We start from the raw sequence: 23,224 nt of genomic DNA, 5'->3' as shown, positions 1-23,224 counted from the left end.
CTTTCTAGCTTGCTTCACACACAGATATAGAAGTACGAAAGAGCCTGTAGCTTTACCTATCAAAAAGTCTGAAAAGACGGGCATTAATGCTCAAATAAGCAACTGTATATGGCTTTAAATGTTTCCCCCTTTTATAGTAGAACCGATTGCTGCTTTCTAGCTTCCACCTGTAATGGAGAGACCTAAAAAAATCCCCAATCAAAGTAAAGAAAAAATAGCTATTATAGTTAGTGGTTGTGTATCTCTCCAGAATGGATATGGGTATTTTGTCACCCTTTGACTAAGAATTTACTCTGCTATCTACAAAAGATAGCTATTTTAACTAAAAGTGCTCCTTTCACTAGTCTCCTCTTTTTCAGCGTTCAGGATTATGGGAAGAAAGCACAAGGCATTGTGCAAACTCCCCATACAAAATGGATAATTTTTCTTCTGTTTTCTGTGTTATTCAGGTCAATCCCTGTGGACTGGCAGCTCTGTAGGAAAACGCAGTACTGTAACTGAGCTGCTACTTACCCACTGGTGTACTGGCAAACCTCTCTACAGAAAGCCTGCGCAGAGTGTGCCTCCTCACTGTTTTCATACGGTTGAGCAGTAGGGGATTCTGCACACAAAAAGATGAATTCCACTGTAAACGCACTTCATTTGTGACACACTTGTCGGGTTTTTTACATATACTGAGCTTTATTTTTTAAATTTAGTTACGAATATTTCCACTTTATTTCATTTGATTTTATTTGTTGTTTTTAACCTAGCAAATGTTCCCCTAAAACTGCATGCTCTAAAGAAGAACCAGGATTACTTCTTCATTGCTCATTCTCACATAAAAACTGCTTCCTTCCTTCCTTCCCTTGAACTTGTGAAGTTATCATCCTACATTGATTAAGCCATGGGAAATATTGATTTTGGGGGGAGGAGGGGTGTTTGTCTGTTTTTAAATTCCTATCATGCTAAAGAAAAAGGAAAATAGTAGCTAGGAAATCTGTATGTTACTGACAGTTTTAATAGTAGTATGAAATAAAAGTTTAATTCTCTCCTATCAGTTTATAGGATTCCATATTTCAGCTCTGGGTATTTAGTAGGATAAATGAATGTTTGTTTCCCAAATCCATACTGTCACTGTACAGCTGAGAACGCTGCTGCTGGGCAGAGCTTTGCTTCTCCTACAAGGACTGAGAAGGGGAAAGTTACTACTCTCGAATAACTGACTTGATCCAAGTACTGATATACTAATAACTATTTCATTTTCTTAGGCTTAGCACACAGAAGTGTGCTAATAAAATGCTCTTAAAATGATGTAGTGCTCTTTATTTTTTACCAGAAAGCAGTTATTACTACCTAGCACTAAGCGTCATTTATTATGAGGAAGTTTATACCTGGAAGACCCTAGTGGTGTCCAGCCATGATTTTTAAGAAATTGTGTAAAAATGCCAGAATAACCCAACCCAAATACACCTCTACCTGTTGCTGAAGAGACGACGATTTGTGTTATGTGTGCCAGTGTTGTCAGATGGAAGAGGTAGAGGTGGTTATAGGCTGAACTTATTGATGAAGGTTGCAAGTCTACAGCATCCTCCCAGTATAAAGATGGAAATGATAACACAACTCCCACCTACATTGAAAGGGAAGGAGTAAATATTAAAGTGACAGAAATTTGGTAATAACTACGCAGGTAAAATAAATCATATTCTCATTATACATTTAAATTTCATTTCTGTAGTCAATTTACACAGGTTCATTTATCTTGCTAGTTTTAATGCACATCGTCCAGCAAAAACTCATTAAAACTATTAAACATCTGTGTCCCTCTAGCACGTAGGAAACTCAGATACAGTTCCATTGTAATTGCCAGTTTCTAGATACACAAAGAAAGCTTGTTCAGTTCCTAGAAAGCCTACTTTCTGGTCTTTGACGTAAGACAAAGCATATTGAAAAAGTCAGAAAAGAGAACAAGTGTTAGAAAGGCAACCAGTGTAAAACACATTTTATTTTGGTGGGTTTGGGGTTTTGTTTGGTTGTTTTAACACTAGAATAATTGATGATACAGATTTGTATTAAGAGCAGAAAGAAGAGGCTAAAAGAGCGAAGAAGGCAAAGTGAACATGAAGGAATCGGAAGGTAACACGTGACTTCAGACAAAGGAAAAGTGAGGAAAATAAGCTCAGTGGGTGCGTTTCTCAGGGTTTTTTTGAGGTTTGATAGCAAGAGAGGTGGTAAAAAGCTGATTGAGATTGCAAGTATGAAAGAGTGAGACAGTAAAGGCTTGAAAGCTAGAAAACCAGTTAACTAAAAGCAAACCATAGTAGCCATAAGTAATCATTTGCCTGTGCTCATGCATAATTATTTGACCCATGCAAGTAAACAGATAATTTGGGACTGTCTACAGGGTAAAGTACAAAAAAAAAATCCATGCTCAAAAAACAGAAGTATTAATATGAAGAATAAAATGAACCTGCTTACCAAAATGTGGAACATATCTACTTCTAAGAGGGATGGAGTGTCCTCCACTTTAAAGTTTGGTAGAAGAACTACAAAAGAAAGATATCCATTATGCATTTGATATGTATTTTCTACTTTTGGATCGAACTGCAATATGAGAATCTGATTTTAGACCCTCTATCATTTCTGTGCGTTCATCACAAAAAGTCCAAGTCTAAGTAACTATTTCATTAGCTGCTTATCACATATTTTACTGATTGTGCATCTGTTTAGCTATTGCCACATGCCCAATCAGGCCACAGTTTTAAAGACTATCTTCAAAATTCTGAGATAAACTTTGATTTATTTCTCCAGCTCTAATAAAGCACAAGGGTAAAGTCCACAAATGTCCTTAGGCTCTGCAACACCAAATGCCTCACAACCCAGCCCAATGCAAAAGCCCATACCACACCTAAGAACCCTATCGAACAGAAAGCAAGTCAAAGAACAGGATTCACAAAGGCCATCCTGTTAACCTGATCGGTAAGAAATACGGAGGATAGCTACGTGTCTCAAACTAGCTGAGACCAAAATATCTTAAACTAGACTGCAAGCAGCCTTTTAAAAGTACTAACAACATAGTGTCTCACAATTAAGAGAGCAGAATACCTGGTTTGTGGCTTTATCCACCTGTTTAACACTCTGAATTTGAGTAATTTTGAACATTACCAGAAATAGATTGCTAATAATCTGTAAATATTCGATATCTGAGCATCTCCAAGCCTAGGTAATCTAGGCTAGAGGATTTTTTGGAGACTCCAGTGATACTGGGCTGGGTTAGCAGAATTATTGATTACCTAATTTCAAGCGATACTCCACGATTTAAGGCAACATTAGATAAACTGAAGTTAGCACTGTTGTCAGTAGTCTAACATTTGCTTCTAGGCTTTATTACTGTGTGTGCCATTTTGCAACAGAAACTTCTGTGGAGCCTGGAGTGCAGTAAAGGAAAGGAACACCGTACCTCCTAGAAGACGAATCAGATGTTTCTGAATCAGGACCTGTGGTGATGTTGTTCTCTGAGCAGCTGCAAACTGCACTAATGCTTTAAGACCACTGTGCTAGAGCACAAGAGAAAATGGTTGGACAAGAAAAAGTGAAAGATACAACAGTGAAAAAAGCTGTAAAAAAAAACCATTCTACAAACAGAAAACATATTAGTAAGTGAATTTAATAAGAACTTCCATGTATAAGTAGAAACATTGTTCTTACAAAATGCTCTTTGTGTTGTCAATCTAAATATTTTGAGAGCTACCTCTCAGCAGAAAATAATCTTGATGGTCAACAGTAGGGGTTTTTTTATACATGGGTGTGTATCATATATATTTTTTGTTTTGTTTAAAATGTGTTGTATGCCTTACTTGCCCATACCTGTCTGTTTTGTAGAGATCCAAATAAAGGCTTGCCCTCTGTTTCCAAGAGGTTTTCTTAAAAATTAAACAAAGAAAAAAAAAAAGTTGTTCTGTGTTACAGGAACTAACACAACATTTATTATGTTAGGATACGCTTAGTCCAAGATTAATTTATTCTTAGTTATATGTACTTCTTTTTAAAGATCAACTTTACTTCAATAAGAGAATTATCTTGAAAAAAATCTAGCTTAAAAGGTACTGAATGTTTCCCAGATAAATGGCTGCAACAAGCTTTTTAAAAACATTTGGTTTTCAGGTCTTGCTAACTAGGGATTTAAAGGAACAACGTTTCACATGAATGACGACATGACATTCTACAGATTTAGGTGTATTTTCAGTTACCCCTACACAATGTTGAAAAACGTCAAGGTATGTTTGCAGGGATGCTGTACAGTCATCTTAACCTCAGCTTTGCACTACTGCATTTGACTGTAGTTCAACAAAAATATCTTGAAAACAAACTCCTAAGTTGGAGTACAATTCAGCTTTCTTCCCTGAGTGCATTGGTTCTGAAGGGATAATAAAGAGAAAATAAGCCAATAAAAATAAGAAACCAAAATAAATCAATTGAATAAAAAGCTATCAATTAAAATGGGTTTTTTTTGGTGTGCTTTAGTGCCTTTCAGAGACAAATCAGTACAATTCAAGATCATGGAGGGTTTTTTGGTTGTTTTTGTTGTTTTTTGTTGTTGTTGTTTGCCTTTTTTTTTAACCACATCTAACAAAAAATGAGTGTTTTACCTTAGCACTTTCATACATCAGTTTAACACAGAACATATAGAGTTGCTGAGGAAACATAGGAAAAATCAGATTTGCATTTTTAAGTGTCTGGCTTCAGGCAATAAAAGCAATTCGGATCCCTTGGGTCAATGATGCTTTGAACCTCCTCTGGGGACTCTACTAATAGAGGCAGTTGAGGTTCCTTATCTAGGCAGCCTCACTATATCCCCATTAAATGGTTTTGTTTTGTTTTTCTACAAGGTATCTGCCTAACAATTTCAGCGCACAAAGGACCATATTTCTTCTACGATTACTGTGATAATTCTTCGAGAATAGAAACAAAATAAATAACAAGAGAGGGAGTACTATTTCATAGCTTTTATATATTTAGCTGTGCAAGAGATGCCTGCAGGTCAATGACCTTTGGCAGCCTGAACTAGAAGATCTTTCGAGGTCCATTCCAATCCCTAACATTCTGTGATTCTGTTACAATTAGCAACGTGGAACCTGATAACTCCCTGCTCTCTCAGATTAACCTCAATGTTTGCATGCCATACCTTATTTTCTAAACTACCGCCTCTCAAAAACATACTGTTATTTATATTGGATTACAGATACTCATTCTATTGTTATATATGTAATTACACATATATATTAATACATTATTATACTATTACATATTGTTCTTATCTAAGTAGAATTAATTATTATTTTCATTTCTACAATCAGATTGTATAAAATGATACAATCAAACAATTGTAAGATTTTCAAGTCATAAGAAGGAATAAACCCAAATTACGCTTTACCTATACACTGGATAGTAAAAGCACACGTGCTCCAGGTCATCATAGGAATCCGGTAATCAGCTTCATTTGGAGCAACTTTTAGCCCAACTCTATAAATGGTGGTGGCAAACAGAATAAGCATCTCCTTGATACTGTTTGAGTATTTGGCTCTGCAAAAGAAAGCCAAGATAATATCGGTCTGAATTATTAATAGTGCTTATTACTTACCAGTCAATAAATCAATCACTAACAAAGTCTAAGTTACTTATGAAAGAATTATTGAATACAAAGGCCCTTTGTCTGTACAGAGGAGAAAAAAATGTCTAGTTTCCAGTACCTTGATATAGCAGGCTCTAAAAATGGAGAGATTAAGAGCTGTCAGGCTGGAAGCAGTCTATTTCTGTATACTATATTATAATTTGCATTTAAAAAAATGGAAACATCCACATCAAAGGAAAATACAATGAATAAAAACAAAGGTTGAGTAAGCAAGTGTACTTGTATGTGCTGGAGCTGAAAATATAGCTCTCTCATAAAGCACTAAAAATGGGAAGGAAGGACAGAAGGACGGGAAAGCAAGAAAGAAAAGATGGGAAGAAAGGGAAGAAAGAAATTTCAAATGTGTTTTAAACCACATTTTTAGCATTTAAGCTCCTTTCAACTGACATTGGGTTAGTTCATGTAAATGCAGTAATAAGCAGAAAAGTGCCTAGGGAAGGGCATACGTTCAGAACTTTGTAAGAGAAATATAAAACATTTACATTAATTTTCCAAATCTCTACAGCCAAAACAATTGTAGCATGAAGTCTGCGGTTTAGCCAGGCTTGTATTTAAACACCACGTTGTTTAAGTGCAAACTTTATCTCTCCCATGGGGATGAGTTATCAAGAAAGAATTTGATTCAAGTTTCTGATGACCTTTTTACAAATAGCAGATACAGATATATATGTAAGTACTTTGCATAACTATGATTTCAGTCAGAAATAGAGTACTTGTAGTGTGGTCTAAAAAGAAGACAGATAGGTGAGCACACTTGAAAAGCATCTATCATCTATTCATCCAGTTTCAGTGGGAGAGAGCTTTTGCCACTGGAATAGAAGCAGACAACACAGCCCTATTCCTTTGAATGATATGTATTACATTATTGCATCCAAACCCCAGTGAAATTTATCCCTGAAAGGGCCCTATAGCAGGAAAAATGAAGGCAGACAGACATTACACAACTTGCCTAGAGGCACAGGAAGGGACCAAAATCACAAGAATTGTGGATTCTAGACCCCTAGTTCTATACCAAGAACATAACAAATATCAGACTGGATTTGACCAAGATGTCCATGTACCTCTGTATAGGTCTGATATTCAGTGAAAGCTTAAGACAAAGTATAAGTAAGCCCATATCTGGACCAAACAAGTCATATGCCTTTCCCACAATACAAAGCCTGAAGCACACCTAGGTTATTTTAGGGCAATTTAACATAATAGAGAGAGCACTTCCAGTAACACTTACGAGGACTGAACTCCAAAACTAAGGATGGAATTGAATTCCAAAGCAGAGTTCCCCATTCCCTTGTTGGTGAAAGCTGGAAGATTTTGTTTCTCTCCTTTCAGAAAAAGAAATGAGATCCACATTAAAAAACAAAGAAGCTGTTAAAATTTTTACAGCAGTGTAACACAAGCAAGACTCCTTTTTACTTTAAACTGGTTTGAAAATAATTGTATACAACCTCACCAGCCAGACTGTCTTCTAACCCTCCTCCTTAAGTAACATTTTCTTCTATTCCCAGAAATATGAGAATTAAAAGTAGTGCTTCGCTGGTGAGGAAAAAGACCTTTCCTGCATTATAAGAGTGCAAGGAATATGTTGCTTCTCTGTACCTTCTACTTTCTAAACACTCATATGTGTTTTTATTTCAGCCCTTTTATTTAATTTTTCTCTTTTTTACTACATCACAGTTAAAAGTTTAATTAACTCTGTTATTTAAACTATCCTCTCCAAGCATACATAGTTTTCTTCTACAAGGAAGACAAGCTGTCATATGCAGGGACAGGAGTTGGACTTGATGATCCTTATGAGTCCCTTCCAACTCAGGCCATTCTATGATTCTATGATTTAACAGAAACCAGAAAATCAGTGAGGGTACTTTGAAATCAAGACATCAGCTCAGACAGGGCCATGACTTTATCCCCATCTTTATTTGATACTGTCTTGATTGACAGCAAAATGTATTATTTATTTGCAATTTTCTGTTGGTATTAGTTAAAACATGTACTGTCATGTTAGATACCCCACAGAATAGCTTCAAAATTAAGATAACAAACCTTTAGCATTTTTCACACTGTAGCCTGATATTCTGGCTATAATAATCTCCAGCCACCTAGCCAGGGAAAGAATCTGAGCTACTGCCTCTGCATCCTCACTGGGAACAGAAACAGAAAGCAGGTTTTACTTTAACACTCAAAGAATCACATTATTTTTAAAAACAGAGGACACATTTAGATCCAAACACAATAACTCAGTATTTGCACAGTTCGGCTGGCTTTGTAAATTTTGAGCAAACAGTACAAAATGAAGTGTTAGGCTCAATACCAGATCCAGGTACCTTCTCATTTGACATAAGCTCTGAAAACAACACATCCAAAAATGCTTTTAAAAAAAAAAATATATATATATATGTATTACCAAAAGCAAAATATTTGGCTGAATAATCAATAAGGAAATATGGCACTCTTTTATACAGATAGGGAAGGTCAGTCCAAGTTTTCCTTTCAAAAATTTGAAAAGTCAGCCTCCCCTGAAGTAATTTTTATTTTAAATTATTATTATTATTTTAAATTAAAGGCTATGAAATCTGTTAATTCACCTGTTTATTTTTTGAGGCTGCAATGGAACAATAGGAATCACAGTATTACAGAGAGATTTGCAAAGTGGACAAAGATACTCTCCATTCTCCAAGTCAAATATCTGTTCAACATGCAGACGTTGTCTGAAGTTCAGCTGCATGGCTTCAAAGTACCTACAACATTGCAAAGAAAATTACTAGAAAATGGAATGGCTCAAATGTGACATGAAAACAAATGCTCAGTTAATTGAAAGTGTTATCTAGCAAGTACCTATCCAAGCCAACAGTTTCCTTTGATTTATAACTCTTTCACATGCTCGGACACGAAGGTAAAATAAAACGTTTGAGCACATACAAGAACTCAGGCAAAAACGGCAGCAACTTTTGAGATCCTTTTCAATTTCATTAACATTTTTACAGACAAGCAGTGCTTACACTTTCTACTCTTCTCTCAAAAAATCTTCAAAACAATGAAACATTCTATTTAATATCTCTCATATGCAACTTATTACTGTAAGTTTAAAAGAGGGATGGTACATAATTTCATTTATTTTTAGAAAAAACTACCAGTAACAATTCATGAATGAATTATCAGGCACTCATGGCAATGACTGAGCCTCAGGACCAGACAATTAAACTGTAGCCTTCTTTTAACAGGAAGAGATGATAATTTATATTACAATATCACACTTGAGCTATTTTAATCTCAGAAGGAAACTAAGAAATAACCATGGTCTTTTTGTGGGTTTCATAATAATTCTGCCGCTTCAGTGGATGCTGTAAGCCTTGAGATTTTATTAATGTATTAGTGGTATTATTAGGAACAAAAAGATCCAACATTCAAATCTTCTTGCCTGGATACAAGCAACTAAATTCAGTACTAATGTTTGGACTGGCTATGTAGGATCTTAAAGACAAGTATGAAACTATCTACCTTCCACACTAACGTCATAACTAAATATTTTTTTGCTTTAACTCATGTATCTTAAAAGAAAAAATAAAATCCCATTTATGTAATAAGAGAAGGGAGAGTGCATCTGCAGAAGTTCTAAAGATTACTTTTCTAAATATTCTGTTACAATCAACAAAAACCATACATTTATTTTCCCACAATCAAAAAAACATGGTTTTGCAAGCAACTCTTCCTCCTTATACATGGCAACTACAATAAATACAAATATCCCATTCATTTGAATTTGTACTATTTTGTAGAGTATTTTGCAGTACTTTTAGGCTGCACAGATACTCTAGAAAGACAAAGCAGACATCATTTGGAGGAATATTAGTAAGTTAGAATGTCTGTTATGTAATAAATAAGACTATACTCAAACCTTCTGTGCCATCGCACATGAGAATAGCCTGTTGTCCATTTTAATCCCATTTACCCACACAGCAAGGCATCTTTTCTTAAAAAGAGCAAGGGAACTGAGCTCCAATGTTGCACTACTTAGATCTACATAGATGTAGATGGATCTGCCAAGAGCAGATGTATTATACTCAAGGAACATACTTTTGTATCATTTTAAGGGTGTGCAGCTAGTTATTTTTTTATTGATGTTTTATTGTAAAAAATATATATACATATAGAAAAGTAAATGATAAGTACTAGGAGTTTAGTCAGATTTTTTTAAGTTAAATGGCACAAGTACAAACAGCAAACCTCAAGAGATTTTTTATATTGCACAACAATATAAAGTAGCTTGCAATTTCATGACCCAGTTCTTTTTATCTGTTGGTAATACTTCGGTGGAATTATTTCTACTACTATTTCACAGTATTTATCTTGTTTAGATTTGCCAGACCTACGTGGAGTCAAATGCGAGAACTTTGCTCTCTGTCATCCTGCAAATTTAGCTGCAACCAGGATCCCTATATTTTGCAAGCTAAGTAGCTTGGTCTTTTAATATTTCAGGCTGCATTCTAAACCAACCTACTTTGTCTAAATTGTGGGCTCTCCCCCAAACAAAAGATATGTAGTAAAGTTTTTAAGCACTGTGTCAGTTCTTCCCTCTTACTTTTCATTGGGAGTTTGTTCACTGACGGGAGATGTGGGGACTGGGGATGAAACATTAGTAGATTTAACCATTCATATTCTGTTCTAAATGCCAGACTCTCATCTAAAGAGTCACTGGAATAAGTCAGCTTCATCCTTTAAGTACTGACCTGGTGACAGATTTCAGAGTCAAAGTACTGTTGCCACAGAACACTCACCTGGAAGATTCCTACTGGTTCTCACTGAATTTCCAAAACAAGCCCTAGTGGATAGGTTTCTTATTCTTGATCAATCTTACGCCATTGGTTTTATTTACATAAATAGGAACTCCTTAGAGATTCTGCTCTGAGTCATAGAAGGCACTAAAAACTTTTGATGATGGTTTTCCTCATCAAGTCAAAACTCCTCATGTCATATTTCATTCTTAGGTGAGTACAGATTTGGCTCCTTAACTAAATATCCACTTACTGTACTGTGTTTTCAGTGTGCACTTTGATGTTTTTGAAACAGATGAATCAAAAAACAAAAACAAAACCACAGCAAAAACCACATTAAAAGGCTGCAAAGACATCCTTACTTCTGCCAACAGGCTGCGTGCATCACGTGCCCACAGCTGCCTGTGTGGGTCCCACAAGGTAAGTCAGGATGCATGAAGAGAGGATCTAGTGTATCTAGAATGATAAGGCAGAAAGAAATTACTGAAAGAACAATAACGTAACTTCCCATCAGTATGAAGAGAAACAAACAACAGTATATAGAGAACACAAGCCTTCAGATTTTTTTTTTCCACAGTATGTACAATCACATTAAAATCCCATTTGACTGGCTTTTCCAGACCAATACTCCAACTAGGTAATCACAAGACAGAGCCCACTTACACTAGTGATGGTTTTATACTAATTATGAAGAAAGATACAACAATATCTAAAAGCAACAGTAACTTCCTTAAACATGGAAAAAAAGAAGAAAAGGGTTCCTCAGGACTGGAATAGCTCTGAGGTTGGTTTTATTATCACTGATGTTTTTATTGTGCTAATTATTGTATTTTTAAATGAAAGAAGATGAAACAGCTAAGGACAAGAAAGATTAGGCATTTCTCCAACTAATCCTATGTATTTTCCAACCACTGACAGAAACAGCATTGCTGAATAATGTAGTCAAGTCTCTCTTTCACTAATCTTGCATAATTCCTAACAGAAAAACATTATGAGAATGTAATGGTGTCTTTGTGTTGCATATGCACTCAAAGTGAGATTCCTTTTTCTCCTTAAGGGTATCTAAATAATACTGAAAAACAGCAGTCCTCCAAACCTCAACTAGTAGACTGTTCATGATTTTGAACAGATACATCTGAATTTGAGAGGGGGGTAAAAAAAAAAGGAGGACCCCCGCCAACAAAAAAGCCTAGAACCCAAATTGCACTGCAAATATAATTCTATCTGACAGCAGCTGAAGCTGCTCTAAATCAAATGGAGACTGAATTAAGAAAGTGAACTTTGGTAAAACACTAATTTGCCAATAACTGCACTTCTGCTGCGGGAACAAGCATTTTTCCACTTCTTTAGATCTTCAAAGAGAAAAGCCAGGACAGGTCTACTTCTCACTGATGAGCTGTAGAGGACAATGCAGCAGAGCGTAAGTCTATAAATAATATCCAGAAGTGGCTTTAGGAAAAGGATCTTCATTTCCTTCTTTTTTCAATTATTTCAATAGCCCAACATGTCACTGCAGAAAGCTTACAAGTGTATCTGACTACAAAGCATGGGATTTAATTTGTACTTCAGAGTACCACAGAAGAGAATTAAAAAAAAAAAGTATGCAATTAGCACATGGCCTAGATAAAATTTCTATACAGCTGGTTCTCAAAATTGCCATTATCAGTAGTTCACTGTTTAACACAGGGGTGTAATTTTAGGACTGTAGGAGTAGTTACATTTAGACAGTCCTAAAACTAAACAGTCCTAAAATTACATTCGGCCCTTTGAAGGCAAACGCGAGGCTGATGTGGTCCCCGGGGGAAATGAATTTGACACTCCTGGTTTAAAAGAAAAATAGATCAAATGGGATTCTGTAGGAGCCTGTCCTGGGTCTAGGACTATTCAGCATTTGTTAATGACCCAGAGGAGGAAATATAAAACACCTTTTTAAGTGAAACTATTTGGTAAAGGTTTGCAAGTGTGACAGAGAATAGGGTAATAACCTGGAGAAATAGGAAACAATGCTGAGCTCCCCTTTGCTTTAGAATTCTATTCGATAACATTCAAGAGTTTATCTCTAAACTAAAGCAGGAGTAATGAACTGCATAAAAACAAAATTTAAAGCTATTTGCTAGACAGCAGTGTCATTAAAAAAAGGAGGACACGGGGTTCATTTTGCTTTACGAGCTGACCATGAACAAACACCACCCTGTTATAACAGAGAAAAAAAGAACATTTCAAACATCAGCGGGAATTTAAACTGCAAGTTGTAACATCCTTGCCATGAAAAGGCAACAAAAACCTCTTGAGCGCACTTACAGACATCCAATTCTATTATCTTTCAACACTACATCCTTATTCCTTATATATTAATTAGCCTGAATAAGCAGGATTTGAAAAAATTATTGACTCAGCTTTATAAGATGATATGGGCAGATACATAGAGAATGCATATTAGTTAATAAATATTTATCAGATAACAGCTATTTAAATTTTTATCTGTGTTAAAATAAATATAATTCTATTTACAGGGAAAAAATATCACTTTTAACTTTTAATTGTTATTTAATATTATAGCATACTTGAATCAAACTACTAGTTTTATGATGAGATGCATATCCACCTTGGGGTGATTCCACCTAAACAACATTTGCCTATGCTGTGCATCAAGTAGGACAGAGCCAAAAAGTCTAATAAACATGAAAATAAATTAGCTTACTTTCTCCTTACCCACAAAACCAGTTATTCTGCTCAAAGAATTAGGGTGGCTTACTGAAGTCCTTTCTTCACAAATCCACTTTTGACATTTCTCACTGCTTAATAGCCTATTTTTTATATTGTCTTATTATCATCCAACATACTTCTAGGCAACCAGGCTGGATGGAATACTCAAATTTTTAGCACTTTCTCATTTCACTTCTGTTTTTTTAGTTTGTTTTTTGGTTTGGTTTGGTTTTTTTAGACAAATACTTGTTTGCCTGTCTTAGCCTTCTGAGATCTCAAGTATCTTCCACACCTTTTAAAAATAACTAAAGATTATACTGGAGACAATGGTTCTGAGAGTATTTTCAGCATTACTTTAATAAATGCCAAGGTGATACACTGCAGTTACCTAGATATTTTTTCAACTTTTCTTATTCTGGACTGCATTTCCCTCTTGTTAAAATTAACAGCCATCAAGTATCTGATAATGAATTATTAATAATTTTCTTTCTCAAAAAGAGAACAAAAAAAAATCAGTGAGTATGTAAGTTTTTCCCTTTCCCTTCTAATTATTTTCTTTCCCTTATGTAACTGACCAAAATCTTTCTCATGTTTAATCAACTATTACTTAAAAAGAAATTCTAGTTAGTCTTGTATTTCCTGCTACCAATATCCTATTATGCAACTCTCTTAGGTTTGTATTATTGTCTTGTATTCATTTTTATTCATTCATCAAATCCTCCATTCTTATGATCCTTGCTTACACTTCTCTACTTTTTTAGGTTGCTTTTTTATTACTTCCTGGACATTGAAACAAAACCAAAACAACGCAAAACTATCCTCCGGCTGCTGTCTTGGCCTCTGATAATGTTCATATAGTTCCTCCATATTGAGGAAGTTTGCTGCTGTACTTACATAACAAGCAACCGTTAATATTCTCGGCTTTTTTCCAAAGTGACCACTCCTACCAAATCTCTAAGTTTTATAAAATCTTCTTGTGAGAATAATTAAAGCACTTTCTGACTTCCCAGGGACAAATAAAAATCTTCGTACGCTTCTCATTTAAGTTTTAAAGCATGGATTTCAGAACTATTTTTCAATTCTCACTTTATTTTTATTAAGTGTAAGCTGTTTAGCAATCTGACTGAATACAGAGATTAATTAGGTTAAAAAGATATGAGCTCTAGAAACAGAACTGCTTGTAGTCTAAAAGAAGAAAAATCACATACCCCCTGAGTGTTCAAGAATTCTGCTCCTGTTCTGAGTTAAGGCTGTTGATTTCTGGACACAGGCAGATAATACCATGGCAGCACTTTCCAATTTTACTTCCTGCTCCTCCTGGCAAAGAATACAGGTCAGAACTTCTTTCTCAGCAACAGATGGACCTCGTTTGGGACCCAAAGCAATTTTGGAGTAATCAATTGCTGAAGATATGCTGTAAGAGCATGACACAGATATAAAATAATCAGATGGCTTTTTCTACACAAACTTATTCTTCTAGGCATCTAAAAATGTCATATGCTGGTAACACTGCTTGTTTTATACCAAACTGCTTTAAAAAATCCAAATTATGACCAAACAATGAAGGAACACCTCAGCCCTCACTAAAAGGCAGTATTCTTTAAAACTAGGAAGTGGAAGCCAGCTAACATAGAATAACACAATAAATGGACTCAGACAATAGGAAGTTCAGGAAGCTGTATTCAATGTAGATTGGATGAAATATATTTTAATTTAACGGAAATGTTAAAATGGTTTCTCATTCCTGGAAAAAACATACTGACAATGGATACTACTACCTTAATTCAAGGTTTTGCAACACAATAAGCTTCCATATATTTTTTTAAAATATTCCTTATCCCAGAGTTCAACAATGATTCATAGAACACGATTTATTAAAGATCAAAGCACACAGAAGTGATTTGTATCTAGCAGATATCTCTATTTTCTCAACTAGTTTTGTGCAGCCCGAATTAGACCAAAATCCTGAGTTTTATTAGGTATACTACATTGTTGAAGCACCTCAAGAATAGGAGCAATCCATACCAACAAAATTATAATCAATATAAACCACACATCTTCAGTAGGAAATTAGATTTTGAAAACTAAGAAACAGAAATAGCAGCTACTTGAGCTACAAGAAGCAGATTTTCTTCATTACACTTAACCTCAAGGCATATTGGCTTTCAGATTCTTTCCTAACTAAATACTTTCATATAAGGTAGACATCTCCAAAATTTCAGTGTTGTAAACTGAACAGCTTTCTAATGCCATTTTTTCAAATGTTAAGCAATGTACGTATCCACCATTTGAAGAAATAATTTTGTTGCCGTTTATCTTATGGCATTTACAAAGTTGAGTCTACTGTTCTTACATCAGCACGCACATGCTCATTTACATATAATTCTGTAACAGGTTGTGACTTTAAGTAAATGGAGATGCGTTTGCTGACTAGGATGCCACAATCTCTCCCTTGAACATACTCTCAAAATTTTAATGTAGCAGAATGAACTTATGTAGGAGGTAATTAACTCCTCCCACCAGAACTCTGGATGTCTGGTTTTTCTTACCTTTCTTCCTCCATAACAGCATCTTCTTTCCCCTGTGCCTCCAGTGTGTTTTCATACAGGAGCTTATGGGTTTCAATGAAATTCCTCTGCAGTGCAGACATCTGCGCCATTATCTTCTGACGGTGCAGTCTGGCTGCTTCGGCCTTTCTCTTCCGTTCAGCTTTCTCTTTATCTTGAGTGCTCTGTGTCTTACAATAAAAAAGAATAAAGAAATCACAGGCAAGCAAGAACATTAAAAAAAATGAGAAGAATCTTGACCCAACTATGCACATTCTAACCAGTGACACAAAATTTCTTAACTGACAACACTTTAATGATAAAAAAAAGTTAACTGCTACCTGAAAAATGTAAAACTAAAATCTTAAATGTTGACGAGGTTCGTTAACCTAGTAATGAGATTTTGAGGGGTCCACAAAGCTCACTAGTACAATCCTTTGCCCAAAGACATGTTCAATAACACCTGATCCATTTTAATTAGGTTCTCCTCTGATCTTAAGAAACTTTAGAGTGGTGAACATCGCAACTCTTCTCCAGCGTTTTGTTACTCCCCCATAAGCAAAACCCCTACTGAGTCTTCTGTATCTCCCTCACAGGAATTTACAAAAATTTTCTCTCAAACTATCTATGGATGACCCAGCAAACAGATTGTTCCTACATTTTTGTAGCAGTATTTATGCATCTGAGGACTGTGTTTTCCCCTATTTTTCTTTCTTGTAGGTCAGAAAACTATTCTTCTTCCAGTATTTCCTCACTTGTCATGCTTTCAAAAACTATAATCAAAGTATTTATACGCTTTGGAAATGTAGAGTTCAAAAAACATGGGCAGACTTAATTAAAATATATAAAACCTAATTCCTCTTATTCAATTACTTACGGCACAAATTCAACATGATACACATTGTTTTCATTCACGATACCATTACTTTTTGATGAAATGAAACAACACTACATTTGTTCCCCTATCCTACCTGACATCATATGACATTTTTCTCAAAAAAGAAACACAGCATATGCTGCGATAAGTTTAGAGCTCTGCATGCAATGAGTAGTCAAGAGATTGTTTGGCAACGAGCTGTTGCTAAACAGAAAGCGTAAGAGCAAACTGGCCTGTCCTTAAACACTACAGTTAATTGGATTCTTCTTTCCTATTTAACTGCCAATTTAAAATGAATCAAAAACAATGCTCAGGGTGGGGGGAACACAAAGCACACACACTTGTGGGACTGCTGTGGTAATCTCTGAAACTCCATTTCACTGTGTCATTTGACCATTGGATTCAAAAGTTTTGAGGGAAGAGGGTAGAGACTGGTACACAGACAGAATAATCACCTAAGCCTGATGTCTTTATACAATCCACGTAAAGCAGATTAACCTCTTGGTAGGTCACGTAATTCACAAGACATCACTTTAAGTGGATTTGTATTTCTAATTATTGCACAATGACAACATAATAGAAAAGGTGATCAAATCATAAAGATAAGAAATGGAGAAATGAACACAAATTAGTTTTTTATCCTCTTCGGCTGTTTCACTTAACTTGGAAGTACAACCAAAAGCACATTAGCTGGTGATAATTCCATGAAACATGCTTAGCATAAGTTTCATTTATTAAAAATATTAATCTTGGAATGTAAATCCTATTTGCAGGCAATATATAATAAATCAATATTTTAAAATTTATCATTCTAGGTAACAATAATTTTAGGCACTTTTTGGAAAACAGGCATTCAAAACATTGGATACAAGGCTTCCACTGAACACTTTTTTCATTATTACCTCATCAACTTTTGTAGCTTCTGAGCCTGATGTAGCTGCTACGGTTGTCAAACTAGATTTTTCTCTCAATCTTTTCACTGTGTCAAACATCTAGGAATAAAGACTTAGATGTTAAAAATAAAATGCAACTTGCTTCTTATTACAACATAAACAGGATTAAAGCTCTGGATTTTTAGTTTCACGTTATTTTCAGATTTTCAAATGCATGAAACCAACTGTCATACTCCTAAATAATAAAAACATCTAACTGAGCCCATATGTGCACTCCTGTAACACCATAGTGTCTGTATCCTAAACCTGACAAGCACTACTCAGCATGAAGGAAAGGAAAATTCTTCCAAATTTTCCAGTCTTCCAGCACTAATACTGTATGTCAGAAGAATGGACAGAGACGGCTAGCTTATTTCAAGTAGGTGAGATGTGGATCATCCCATGGAAATAGACTGCAGTCATTAAAATATTGCAAAAAACTACACATAAGGAACAGAAAGCTTTCTAGCATATGCCCAAATAGTTAAAACTGAGCCTTCAATTTTCATTTACTACTTTGCTCAGGTATCTTTACTTTAATAAGCATCTTGAAGTTTTGATATTAAATATTCTACATTCACTATATGTATCACTAAAAAGTTAAAATATACTTTTTAAAGTCCATTTTTACTTTTGCCCTTATAATTTTAGAAGAATAACTTCTCAAAAAAAAAACCAAAACAACTCTTTCAAACATGCCTCCCTAATGTACCAGGACAGTCCAATTTTAGTAGCTTAGGACAATTTTGAAACCCTCCTATGGATTCTTACTCTCGTGTTCAAGAGCAGTGCCTTTTATGTTTGCCACCTAAAACAAGAAGCCACTTAAGACAAGAAGCCCAAAATGGAACAGGACAGTCATACTCCTGCTAAGCAGAAGCAGCAGCCTACTACATTAGAAGCGCTGTCACAGCTCTAGAACTTTATCCCATTTATTACTGGGAAAAGGCAGGGAGCTGGATGGAAAAATTCCACAGGTCAAACACACAATGTGGCCATTAGTCAGATCCATATGACTCAAGTCTTAATACAAGCAGTCTAAAATGCTTTCCCAATTAATAAACTTTTACTTACCACTTGCTGTTATTTTGCAACAAAAATATGAGGAATAAAGTTTATGTACAAGAATGTCATTATCTATGCAAAAATTGACCCAATACTTGAAAGTAGCAATAACAAGTACACAGTATTTGAGAAATCTCATCTTGTCCGGGGGGAAAAAAAACGTTCCAACAGATTAAGCTTCTCAAGAAATCACTGCAGCTGTAAAAACTGGATTTTATATAGGAATCATAACATCTTTCACAAGAGCTTTCTAAGTTACTGAAATCAGATCATACACATCTCTCCCTTGTGTACCTGCAGTATCCAGCCAACTGTGTCCTTCTGTGCCTCTAACTGAGGAACTCTCTTTAATTTTTCCAGAAGTGTTAACACGCTCACAGCATTCAAGGCTGAGCTTCCCATTCCTTTACAAAGGACAGAAAAACAGAAAAGCATGGGTTTTCAGGGAAAAAAACCCTTCAACATATTAATATATTTATAACCACAGACACGCCTTAAAATATTGCTAATAATGTAATACACATATATGAATACAACCTGTGTTATTACATTTCTGTTTTAATTTAATTTGTTTATTCCAGTTAAATGTAGTATAATCCTTCCTCCTTATAGATCAATAATTTTTGCTGCTTCCAAGAGCAGAACTACAGGCAAAACAATAGCTGCCTTTCACTTCAAGGAGAAGCAGTAAAGGTCTTATAGCTTACGTAAGTTTGCTAACAGCTCAGCGCACAGAAGTTTATTTCTATCACAAAAACTGTTATAGTTACAGTAATTATCGTTGCCATAGTAAAAGACTTTAACATGCAGGTAAATCAATAATTGTACAGTTCGGGAGTACAAAAGATGGAGATAATTCACTTTAATCCAACATCATTTTTCAAGGAGTTCTTAGTTTTCATTTCAATAATGTTATTGTGAATGAAGAACCATTTTCAGTTAACAAATGCCAGTATTACTTTTCCATTCCTTTCCCAGGAAGAGAAACACATCTCCTCTTCAACACTTCTGTCAATAGGGAACAAAGGAAGCTTGTCCAAATGTAGCTTCTTGATTATTTTAAATTAAATAGATAAATAAATGAATATTTAAGCAGGTTTTAATTCTATAGCAAAAAGTGAATCCTTTCTGACTAATATCACTGAATACTTCATTCAAATTTATTTCTGTCTTTACTCTGCCCTTTTAAAGAAAATGAAACATACGTGTTGCTTTGTGATAAAAATCAAAGGTTACTTCTTCTTCTGGAGACTTCTGTAACTGCTGCTTCTCTTCTAATAACCCTAAAGAAAGGAGGTGAAGCACCTAAAAAAGAGAAAAATATTACATTTCATTCACTGTTAGAGGTCTGGAAAACCAGCATATAAAATAAGGATGTTTAAATATAGTTCTGTAATATGCCGATTATATCCATGATAAAACGCAGAAATGAGAAAAAGTGTAGAGATCATACATGGAAAGTGAAATAACAATGCACAATATCATTTTCCTGCATATTACTTGTTCTAAAATTAATCAACTTGTACACACTTGCCATCAAGATATGAATCCTGTCATTTTGCTGATACAAATCCATGAATATTTGGTTAATTCCATAATCCAAAGATTAGCAGGTAAGGCAAGGCAACTAAATAATCTATGCACTCTAATAAAAAAAACTTATTAATTCAACTAGTCTGAAAATTCAGGTCTTAATCCTATAAATATTAAAACAAACAAACAAACAAAATCAAACATACATACACAACAAACCCACACAACACTTCAAAAATGTCAGCATTTCCTTTTTTTTTTTAAAGCATAAAGTCACTGTGGTAAAATGAAATGTTTAAATACTTACAAAATTGTACTATTTCATGACTGAGGCCCCAAAGATATTTACATATTTGGAGACTTTGCAGCTTACAAGATGAAGCAACACCAATTTCTTTGGGATGATCAAACGGTTATTTATTTGCACATGAAGTTTCAAGAAAAAGATGAGGTAAGGAGAATTACAAACTGAAACAGCTTCAGTGATGAGGCAACACAGAGAGGAAAGTAAAATAGAAAACTGAAGGATATTCCCAATTTAATACTAATATGTTTTGTTTTTCTATTTTACAGTGGAGATAAGTAATTAGAAATATTTTCTTTGTTGGTAAGATTTACAAAAACAGGTTTGGGGACAAAAAGTAAATTCTAATCATTCAAAATTAATCATTACACATTTTGATGTTATGATAAGCAGTTAACACAGTCAACACGTGAATGACCACAGGAAGAGGAGCGAAGCAAACCATACCATTTGGATCATAGCTTCAGTCCACAAGTGGGTTTCCAGTTCTGCTGCTCTCTGAAGAATGGTCCGCAGTATGTGCATCATAACATCGCAGTTGAGAATCCTCACCACATTGCTGAAAGCAGGACTGAAGTCTGGAGGAGGAGGTGGTGGCAGTGCTAGAAAACAGACATATGCAACTATATTAACAAACTAGCATCTCAAAGATTGCGGGCAAAAAGTACTGACCACAAATATACTAATTCCAGTGAAAGAACAACTAGACCTTTAAATTAATAAAACCATGCTCAAACATAATTGCTCACTTACATCAGCTTTTAACTTTAGCAAAACTAAGTACTTTTAGTAAGTTCTTATATAAAATACATTCAAACTAAGCTAAACAATCAACTACAAGTACTTACTTGTATCTGTAAATGTAAATCTTTAATACTTTGCACTGCCTTATCTCTTATGTATCACTAATAGATACATAGTGTTTGTGTTTTGCATCAGACACAAAGTTTTCAACTTATTGAAAAGAGGTGGATCTTACGGAGTGTGGTGTCTTCCATTCAACTGTCCTATGCCTAATGTGGCTAGAGCTCTAAAATTCTTCCTGCTACTGGCCATTCTGATTATTTCCAGCTATGTACGTTTCCTGAGCTAATATCAAAACTGTGTGATGTGGTGTCTCACTCAGAAGCCACCGGGAATCTTGGCATCTACTAAGAGCAGCCTTTCCCTACCTGGAAGCATTGATTTAAGTTCTCTTTTGGTACCTGGATGCCTTTTTTTTCAGAAAATTTCTATGAATGCAGTGTCTCGGAAACCACCAATCTTTTGACAATTTAGACTCAATGAATTATGGAAAGATATGAACAAAACCAACATAGACACAAAAAAGCATATGCACAAAGTATTTGCAACAAAATGGGTAGCCTCAAGGCAAAACACATCAACATTGAAAGTCATCTTATTTTGGAACTATATTGTCTGATTACATACATGTGAGTTTCTGACAACTGCATAAAAATATTTGCATTTTTTAAAAGTTCTACAAAATAAACATCCCTGCTAACATTTTAAGTTGCTGAAGTGAACTGGGCAGGGGAGTAATGAAGAAGGCACTATTGAAAAATCTGTCAAGTGTATAATATAAACAGTGGAAAAAACAAAAGTAATCCACAGATTTCTTCCCCCACCCCTCGTTAGTTTTCAGCTGTCATAATTTTCTGAGTTACTTTTAACTGAAGGAAACTAATTCTTTTCAAGGAGAATGTGATTTCCAATTTAACTATGTCCCTCCTGAATGACAATACAATTTTTTTTTCAGTTCCACAGTTTTTCAACTGAAAGGAACCAAAGCAAATAAAATTTAGTCAGAATGAATTTTCACCATCTTGGGTATGAAATGCTGTAGTGCGCCTGACTGTACATAAAAAATATCAAAATACACTTCAGAGTAGGAGGTAAAGATTAAGGTATTCAACTGGAAAGGCAATCTCGGAAGAGAAAAATAATTATCTGTTTCAAGTTACAAAATCAGGTGATAGTTGACTTTATTAAATTGTTCATTGTACTTTTTGTTCAGTTTACAGAGTCTTCCTCAAATCAATTCAATTAATGCTCATTACTTGAATGGGTAAAACTAAACTGAAGAGGGAAATAACTTTTGTGTTACAATAGAAACATGGTGTTTTATTGTTATATGTATTTGCAGCTTCTAAAAAAGAATAATTTGATTTATAAAACTTAAGTCTCAAGCTACTTATAGAACCAATATGAGCACTAGCTCCTGCAGCAACATTCTCTGAACAGTATTATGTCTCAACATTGTGCTAGAGAAACTACCCATGAAAAATAAGCTTCTCCCTCCTAGTTAATCCACCATAAAAACATCTTAAGTTTTTCATTTTGTCAATGGGTACCATGCCATGTATATTTGTCTACACAGAAATTAAACTAAAAATTCCAAAACTCCTGTCTTCGTGTTAAGGCAAAAAAAAAGGCAGGTGCTAATTAATTACAATTACTACAAATCACAACAAATTTAATAGGAACTCAATAACCCACAATTAGTTCGGAAGACATCTCCCAAAGCTCATTTTATGTATGGAACTACATACACTATTGAATTATCACACTTGCTGAGTCATCAGTTTCAAATTTTTACCTTCATCTCTGTTTTCTTGCTTTCTTCTTTTCTTTTGTGTGTGTTCAGCCTACAGAAAAGTAGTGTGGTTATATCAGCATCTCTACAGAAGTACACAGTGAAAAGATGAGAAACCCTAAACTAGAAATGTGGCAAGATACATAGTCAATGCTTGGTATATAACTAGAACCTTGTCTGAAATCCATTTAATAATATTGCATTTTGCATTTCAATAACACTTGT

General features: G+C 34.9%; 1 protein-coding gene across 4 annotated transcripts in view; it reads right to left on the bottom strand.

The window, feature by feature from the left end:
- The window catches only part of UBR1 (ubiquitin protein ligase E3 component n-recognin 1), a 73,777-nt gene that overhangs the window by 9,571 nt on the left and 40,982 nt on the right, over positions 1-23,224 (bottom strand). For 2 of the 4 annotated variants that reach the window (XM_065065875.1, XM_065065876.1), the window contains exons 24-40: positions 23,003-23,051; positions 20,851-21,005; positions 19,772-19,871; positions 18,861-18,970; positions 17,472-17,561; positions 15,696-15,883; positions 14,355-14,560; positions 10,803-10,896; positions 8,254-8,406; positions 7,712-7,809; positions 6,900-6,993; positions 5,414-5,562; positions 3,847-3,902; positions 3,440-3,536; positions 2,458-2,525; positions 1,459-1,609; positions 514-601 (exon numbers count right to left, since the gene is read on the bottom strand). In XM_065065875.1, coding sequence (XP_064921947.1) covers positions 514-601; positions 1,459-1,609; positions 2,458-2,525; positions 3,440-3,536; positions 3,847-3,902; positions 5,414-5,562; positions 6,900-6,993; positions 7,712-7,809; positions 8,254-8,406; positions 10,803-10,896; positions 14,355-14,560; positions 15,696-15,883; positions 17,472-17,561; positions 18,861-18,970; positions 19,772-19,871; positions 20,851-21,005; positions 23,003-23,051 — 1,946 coding nt within the window. The remainder of the gene's footprint in view (positions 1-513; positions 602-1,458; positions 1,610-2,457; positions 2,526-3,439; positions 3,537-3,846; positions 3,903-5,413; positions 5,563-6,899; positions 6,994-7,711; positions 7,810-8,253; positions 8,407-10,802; positions 10,897-14,354; positions 14,561-15,695; positions 15,884-17,471; positions 17,562-18,860; positions 18,971-19,771; positions 19,872-20,850; positions 21,006-23,002; positions 23,052-23,224) is intronic. The other 2 variants (XM_065065877.1, XM_065065879.1) reach the window with 1 other exon arrangement.

This window comes from Columba livia, chromosome 5 (assembly GCF_036013475.1).
Source record: "Columba livia isolate bColLiv1 breed racing homer chromosome 5, bColLiv1.pat.W.v2, whole genome shotgun sequence".
Lineage (NCBI taxonomy): Eukaryota > Metazoa > Chordata > Aves > Columbiformes > Columbidae > Columba > Columba livia.
Note: the sequence above shows the minus strand (reverse complement) of the source record. Positions and strands in the feature narration are given on the sequence as shown.